General features: G+C 36.2%; 2 protein-coding genes across 3 annotated transcripts; one reads left to right on the forward strand and one right to left on the reverse strand.

The window, feature by feature from the left end:
- Window positions 1-379: 379 nt before the first annotated feature.
- psmc3ip (PSMC3 interacting protein) lies at window positions 380-2,866 on the forward strand. Of its 2 annotated transcripts, XM_028042812.1 has the most exons (8): window positions 380-671; window positions 972-1,072; window positions 1,448-1,537; window positions 1,616-1,727; window positions 1,845-1,990; window positions 2,080-2,133; window positions 2,228-2,287; window positions 2,364-2,866. In XM_028042812.1, the coding sequence occupies exons 1-8, from the start codon at window positions 653-655 to the stop codon at window positions 2,418-2,420; spliced, it is 639 nt and encodes a 212-aa protein (XP_027898613.1). In that variant the 5' UTR covers window positions 380-652; the 3' UTR covers window positions 2,421-2,866. The 2 variants fall into 2 exon arrangements, with proteins under 2 accessions (XP_027898613.1, XP_027898614.1); XM_028042813.1 differs by lacking the exon at window positions 380-671 and having other exon boundaries at window positions 1,426-1,537.
- mlx (MAX dimerization protein MLX) lies at window positions 2,496-7,806 on the reverse strand. Its single transcript, XM_028042806.1, has 8 exons — window positions 7,713-7,806; window positions 6,792-6,828; window positions 6,607-6,696; window positions 6,011-6,120; window positions 5,816-5,918; window positions 5,100-5,199; window positions 4,597-4,798; window positions 2,496-4,514 (listed from the first exon to the last, which is right to left on the reverse strand). Exons 1-8 carry the CDS (start codon window positions 7,749-7,751, stop codon window positions 4,458-4,460), a joined length of 738 nt encoding a protein of 245 aa, XP_027898607.1. The 5' UTR covers window positions 7,752-7,806; the 3' UTR covers window positions 2,496-4,457.
- Between the last annotated feature and the right edge of the window lie 443 nt (window positions 7,807-8,249).

Here is an 8,249-nt window from a genome sequence, read left to right on the forward strand (position 1 = left end):
AGACAGAAGAGGTAAAAAATACCTGCATAGTATAATTCTTATTGATGTTTTGTTAATTTAAAATGAAAAAACACTATGGAAATGGAATCTTCTAAGACTTGAATATTGAAATTTAAAGTAAAAATGTGAATTCCTTCTATATTGTGACTATTTTTTGTTTGTTTATTTTTTATTTTTTGCCAGTTGTTTGTTGATTCTTGCGTTGTGTGTGAATTGTGAGACAGTTATTTTTTGTTTTTGGGCATGTGCATTGACTGGTGGCACCTTTTGAATTTCGTTGTCCTTGTGACAATGACGATAAAGATTTATCTTATCTTATCAGGGGGGCGTTCTTAGTACAGTTCCTTTCAGAGCAACTAAAGATACAGACGTCTTACAAGGCTTATTTTTTTCGGGTTTAGTAGCTACAACTTAAAGATCTAAGCCAACCCCACTCGGTTACAACTTTGAGACAAATACAGGCGAAACATTATTCGTTCCTCTGTCAAAATAATATCACTTTATATCAGCTAAAAATTCAACAGAAGATCTCAGATTGACTGAGTGAGTTGGAATTATATACTGAAGTGATACCTCTTATAAAATAGTCGATCTTTTCCGTGACGCACAGTTTCCGCGAAACTCAATCTGAAAAGCTAACGTGAACACGAAAATGAGCAAAAAAGACAACGGTAAGGAAAATAAACTACTTCAATTTATTTTCGATTGTTTTTAATCCCAGACAACTTTTTATTTCGCGTGGAGGATGTAGGTGTTTCACAGAAACTTCGAAATAAAGTGTAGCTAGGTTAGCATAAAGCTAACGTTAGCTAACCCGAACAACAGCTTGTTGCGGGAGAATATCTGAAAGAGGCACTAATGGTTATGAGTCATAAGATGTGATGAAATCGAGCAAACTCAAACATAAAAGTGTATTAAGTCTATCACAATGGCATCTATCTGCACAGCCTTAATAGTTTTTTTCATTACAGGAGCGTCTATCATCCTCGCCTATCTAAATGAAAAGAACCGTCCCTACAGTGCTCAGGATGTCTTCTGTAATTTGCAGAAGCAGCATGGGTTGGGCAAAACTGTGAGATCAATTCTTTCTTTATCTTTTTTTTGTATTTTTTTGATTTCGTGATTATTCTGGGTCAAATTACCTTACATCCAGTCAGCTGTAGTCAATTCCTTTAAATGTCAGTTTATGCATTTGAATTACTGATTTCTTTTACAAAAACCACAAATGAGTATAAGTATTTTAGTGTAAAATATTTATACTTATTTAAAAATACTTAGTTGTTCTCACCTTAGTTGTGAAATTAAAAATATGGTTTTAGGGAAAGGTAATGAAGCATTTTTGGCCACAAAGATGTTCAATTGTAAATCTACAGAGGGCACAAGGGAGGAATCTTTAAAGCTGTATTGTTTGCAACCTGATGATAGATTGATTAACTTGCTCCACCAGGCAGTGGTCAAAGCCATGGAACTGCTGGCTCAGGAAGGCAAGATAAAGGAGAAAATGTATGGCAAGCAAAAGATTTACTTTGCCGATCAGGTTAGTCTGTTAATCTAGAATGTTTCATTGCTGTAGGCAGGGAGATGTCGTCTGAACCATTTGTAATCTCACCCACAGTCTCAGTTCAGAGATGTGAGTGATGCAGATCTGAAGGCCATGGATAAACAGATTTCAGAGCTCAGTGCAGAGGTGCAGACCCTAACACAGAGCTGCAGGCAGCTAGATACAGGTAGACTGCTCTGCTGATTCAGATCATTTCAAAAAACACTACTGAAGACATCATGATTATGCTGTTTAGCCCAGTGCAGGAAATACAGCTGAAATGAATTTCTTTGTGCTATGCCAGAATTGAAAGAGCTGAACAGCTCCCTCACAACAGAGGAAATGATGGCAGAAATCCAGGAGCTGAAAGCCGAATGTTCTGGTTACAGAGAACGTCTGGAGAAGATAAAGTCAGCTACAAATCACGTAACACCAGAAGAAAAAGAGAAGGTGTTAACCACTTTAAAACCTCAATTAATCTCTTACTTTAGTTGTTCTGCATTTCTTGTAAAATGTGGTGTGTTTGTTGTAATTTTTAGGTCTATAAAGAGCGTGATGTTTATGTAAAAGAGTGGAAAAAGAGGAAGAGATTGGTAGTGTATTTTTGTCAACAAATCAGTTTAAATTTGCACATTGTGGTAAAGGAGAATTGCTTTGGAAGTGCTAAAATAGTTTTGTTTTTCTCAGGCTTCAGACATGATGAATGCCATCCTGGAGGGATATCCAAAGAGCAAAAAGGAGTTCCTGGTAAGATGAGAAGGAAGTAATTATATCCATTTTCCTCAAATGTTAATTGACTGGCAATGCTTTTATTTTACTGCAGGAAGAGGTGGGAGTGGAGACGGATGAGGACTGTAAGGTGGTGCTTCCCACCACCTGAAGAAAACAGCTACACAGCTACTGAATCAGATCAAGCCTGGGTAGACTGAAGCGAAGAAAACTGATCACAGCGATCTAATCCCAAGAGGAAACTTTATTTATAACACGTTCTTTGAATAAATACGAGTTTAACATATTCTGACATGGAAAACATAGCTGAAAACATTTATGTACATCAGTATTAGCTAAACAAATCACAAATGTTGAGGCGTTATAGAGGGATGCTCATCACCTCAGAGGCAACAGCGGTTTGTTTTCCAATTTTATAACCACAAAAACATACCTGAGTTCACAAGAGTTCTACATATTCAGGTTGAGTTGTGAACAGTTTACCAACTGAAATATTTTTATTTTTGTTTAAGATGGTGATATATCAAACTAATGCTTGACCACATTTTTAAGAGTACGAGTATATAAGTTTATTGTAATTAAAGTGTTTCATGTTGACTTAGTTTCTTTTCTCTTGCCACCTTGCACTTTTTTTCTCCTGAAAAGGAAAATAAAATCAACACATTATCAACATCCACTGCATGTTTAGACACACGTGTCATCATATACAAGCCTTATAAAACCTCCAGTTCTGTGTTTACGAAAATAAGACTTTGAATGGATCGACTACTTCTATACAATCTTAATTAGTAGCGTAAGCTCAATGAGAGCATTGAGATCATTGCAAGCGGGTTTATGGCACTTGAATTAGACTTCAGTGGTATCTAAAAGTTACTAGTGATTTACCTTTGAAATAGAGTTCCTGAAAACACAAAATTGTTTAAATTCAATGGCTGAAATTTATCATCTATAAGTCTTTTTTTTTTTCGTTTTTCATTGAGTACAGAAGTGTTTTGACAGATGAATAATTTTTAGGGTCTAACATTTATGGTAGCAGTGATTGGAAAAAAAAAAAAAAACCTGTAGTGGTAATCAACATACTGATCATAAAAGCTCACACAGCAGATCTATACATTTACCATAACAGCATTACAACAACTTATTCTAGTGATGTTTCATATAATTAAGTTAAAAAAAAAGGCTTATCAAAGTCAACACTTGATGTTTAACATCATCCTGTAAATAACTTAAATTCGTTCACCGAGCTGTGGCACAGTTGGTTAACATTTACAACATGTGTTTTTCTGCTTTGCCCCCATTATAAAGCTACGCTTATTTAAACATGGAGCTCCGTCACAGTAAAGAGTTCATTCAAAGCAAGCATCAGTGATGGAAATTCTGAGGCATGCATGCATATGGCATGCTCCTGAAAACAGAAGAGCTTGAAATACTCATAGCAATCCAACAAATTTCAGGAGTGACTTGTTTGTGTGCAGCAGCACAAAAAGCTCTCGTTCAGAATCCAGCTACATGGTCACTATTGACGAGAGAGAAGAAAAGCTGTGACCGTTCTGCTTTCTTACTCTATTAATTAAGATGCAGCAGAAACATCACCATCACTTCATTCGCGTCAAATAAATGACTTCTCCTCATGGTGTCTCAGGTAAGCCAGGTAGATTTGCTCTGAACTGAATAACTGACTTGATATGAGCATCTATTTGTCTGTAGGCACACATGTATATATGTATATGGCTACCATTTAGATTATGAAACTAGGCAAACTTGGGAGGAGGACCTGATAAGACACTACTTCCTGCGTCGTTTTGTAGGAAGCTTTTTATTCATACGTTCCGTTTTCTGTGCTTTGTTGAAATTATAACTAGATGTTCTCTGCACGCCACATTTCACTTAAAATTGCGTTTCCTCTGCGTTCCTTAGAAGTTTGGGATGGAGCAAAAAATACACTACAGAGATGTAAATTCCCAACAGTAAAGAGGTCACAAGGCAACCCTATTTAACTGCTCAAGCCAAGGCAACCTTTCATCTTTCCCCATAGCGTTTGACGAGGTAATCTAACAACAATCCAGGAATCTCTGATGAGCTGAAGTCAATGTGAGGACTGTGGCAGATTGAAGTTTTAATTCCATCCTGGGAGACAAGAGCAAGTTAAAAGTCAATTTCTGGAAGTTAGCCAGAGGTTTCCCCTCAACTAATAAAGCTGGCCATTGAGCTGCCGGAGCACTCCAACAACAAACTCCCGCAGCGTCTGAGAAAGAAAAGAAACATGGTCACTCCCTCTGCAGATTGATGTTTTGCTTTGTGCAGCATCCATCCATAAGAGTCCTTACCTGTGGCTTGCAGTGTTCCTCGATCCAGCTAAAAACACAGGCGGACAGTTCTTGGAAGCTGCTCATTGAAACAGAATTACTGAAAGACACGAACAGCGAGTCCATGATGTTCTGGAAGATGTTGAACTTGACCTGGTCAGAGACCTGGTCCTCTCCCTGCTGTGGGTTGTTCTGGTGGGCCTTCACTATGTGCTCATAGTTCCTGGAAGGAAACAAGCATCTTATTTCCAATTTAGTAAACAGCTGCAGTTTCTGTGTGGGTATAACATAAAGATTTTCACAGTTTAAAAAAAACAACAAAAAAAACCTATTAGGATTTACACTTTTCAATGAGGAGATTAATTGCAATCAAAGCTAAAACGATGTTCCCTCTTTCCCCATGATCAACAATTATTTTTAAATCTAAAGTCTTATGGCAGTCAGGACTTTATGTCATGTTTTTTCTAGATGAAGGGAGATTTTATGTTGTAAAAAATAAAAAAAGATATAAACCACTTCCTCACGTTTTCATGATCTTCAAGGCCATCACTTCTTTCCTTAGGACAGAAACTTCCTCCTCTTGCTTCTTCTTTTCTTTATGAAGAAAGTGGATGTAGTCGATTGCTGAAACAATAAAACAAACACTTGGCACAGCACTAGGATGTCAATTATGAGTTGTTGGCAATGCTGCTTCTCCCTTTTTATTTCTCATAGATGAACTCAGCCATAACAAGATTTCTATATGACTTCTTTTGTTTGATGCTCTTTTTTTAACACTTGAATTCAATTAAAAAGCAATAACTTTAAAACTTATGAAAAGGTGTGCAACTTAAAAAAAAAAAGGTTTTCCCATCAGTTAAACCTTTAACATATGGCTTTTGAATGGTACTTAAAATTGAGCATCATCATGAAAAGGTCATTTAGTTCAGGAATGCAGTTCAAGAAGTTAAAATAACAATATCCAAAAGTATTTATTATGAGGATAAAACTCAGTCATTTTGGCTGTAAAGGTATCGCTGTATACAATCAGAGCTTAAAAAACAACAACAATGCAAGTACAAATATTATTGTAAAAAATTACAAAAGGCACAACATAGCATCAGTTTTAGTTTTATTTCTTTAGCAATAACATTGTTGAGTTAGGGGTGAAACTACATTTAACACAAACAGAAACTGTTTTCTGAATACATAAAGGCACATTGGCTCACAATTCATAAAGTATTTGTTGGTTATTGCTTACTTTTCTGAAGAATAGTAGCCTTGCTGATCTTTTGTGCTCCGACAGCAAACTCAGACTGCTGCTGACAGGTTGGGACAATTCCCTGCAGGTCATCATAACCTTTCTGGTGTTAGAATGAGAGAATAAAATTAGAAACTTCTATAATATGTGAAACATTTGATAACAAGGGGGGGGAGGATCCTGATGTGAAGTTACCTTGATTGCATCTCTGCGCTTCTGCTCAGCTTGTGTGTGTGCTTGTCTCCTTCGGTCTTTGTATGAGTCTTTATACGACGTCTCATGCCTATAGTCGCTGTCTTCATCATCTGTTAGGGAACAAATTCATTTTTATTATAGAAACATATCTGTAGTATAGATCATCAGCAAAATGAATCACCAAGACAGAAAGCACTAAGTACCCTTTAAGTCAAATTTGAATTTATTCTTTCATATTTTTCCAAATTCAATCAAACCTCTACATTTTTTGCTGTGTCTTTTGGTTTTGGACATTTGAGTATGAGCTATCAACCTAACATTTAAATATGTTTAAATGCTCTTATAGCTAAGGTCAGGGATTTTTTTCTTAGTAGATGTTAATCTTAAAAAATATTCAAATTATGCAAGTCTGGAAAATCAGACTTTGTATTTTTACCACTGGTATCCAGACCTGAAATTAATTCTGTGCATTTTCTGATTTTTCCAAGACTGGGCAGGAACCCTGACTATTGTATATGCTTTGCAAACTCTAAACATGTTACACATGGACTGTAAATAGCTGTAAGACAAAATGTTAGCTGTTAAAAAGACAATACCTGTATTTGGAACTGAAGAGGCACTTGTAGAGCCGATACTGTTTGTCCTGGACACAATGCTACCTTTTCTGGCAGTATCAGTGAAGAAACCTGAATAACAAAACAATAGTTATGAGAAAATTAAAAACAAGAGAGACAAGAGATCACAGAGAAAAGATGACATATGTCATGTAAGAATTACTCACTGGTGTCAAAGCCATTGTCGCTGAAAGCCCCGTCTGTCTGCCCGGCCATCACCAAGTAGCAAAGAAGAAATAAAATATAGAGTGTGAGGTTGAAATGACAAGAGGAAAATATGTGCTGTCCTAAATATGTTGACAAAAGAGCAACAACAAGCCATTCTAAACCCCCCTACTGAGCAACAGCCTGATTTGTCCATTTTAAGTACAACAGAAGATAAACGATGTGTCAAATAGGTTTTACTGCTGGATGTAGGGCAATGCAACACAATGGGTTTATTGCTTGGTTGTGTTAGCCCAGATTTTCCACTGCGTATGGTGGCAAAAAAAAAAACCTGAGAAACTTTGTCTACTGTTAAGAGCTCCCTTAAAAATGAATATTGTTTGACAAAATAGGTTTAAAACTCGATACAAGGCTCAAATTTCATTAATATAAGATCTACAACATTCTTTCGTCCGCAATAGAGTTTGCACACTAAAATTAATGCAAATAAATATAAATATTAGATAATAAGAACGGATACAATAATATCCACAAAGAAACGGCTTAGTGTGAGACGTATCAAGCAAGACGAAGTGGCCATTTAATAAGTCAGACTCTTCAAAAGCCTTTCAACTTCACTTAAAATCGATATTTTAAATACAGTTTAACGCATTAGTAGTTTTCTTCTTTATGGAAGACAAGCTAATTCACAAGAAAAAGAATATTAGATAAGAAACACGAGTTTTTTTCTTTTTAGTCGGCTTTGTTTACTTTGCTAGCATGTTAGCCATCTGTTCCAATGTTACTGAACGTGATGAAGCTAACGCTACATTAGCAGCGCCGTTCAAACGTCAGCATTTCCAAACAGTTTATTAAACATTACAGATGTCACAGTAAAAAACAATGAGCGGGAAGCTGAAAAGTGGTCTTTAACAGTGACTTACTTTCCAGGGGTCCTCTGGAGACGTGGTTGGATCCGTCATTTTGGAATGCTAAATAAACTAATAGTGTGGCTGCCTTCAGGTGCTGCTAAGAAAATGAAAATAAAAGTGCCAAAATAATTAAAAAAAATTAAACGTTAACCAGTAGATTGAAGTCACATTTAAAAAATGTGAACATTGATGTCAGCCTGTTGCAGATGCAACCCTACTTTACTCAAGCTATGAGTTCTTCCGTTCATTTGTAGAACACATAAGTATAGTAGGTATAATTTATCTGGATGGAACAGGCCAGGTGGAAAAAAAGACTTGAATGCAACAACTAAAACAAGTTACCTCATAAATATTTATTCCACTATTCATTATATCATACTTTAAATGTTGTCTTTTAAACACTAGACCAAAATAGGCCATTATCAACGTTGAGGTTGATAATGATAAATTCCTATCACTGAGAGGACTCTAAATGTAACACCACTACATGCCTTTGCTGACTTTTGCCACATAGAGGCACTGTTTCATTGCACTTGCTACATTTACCTT

Source organism: Xiphophorus couchianus, chromosome 16 (genome assembly GCF_001444195.1).
Source record: "Xiphophorus couchianus chromosome 16, X_couchianus-1.0, whole genome shotgun sequence".
Taxonomy (NCBI): domain Eukaryota; kingdom Metazoa; phylum Chordata; class Actinopteri; order Cyprinodontiformes; family Poeciliidae; genus Xiphophorus; species Xiphophorus couchianus.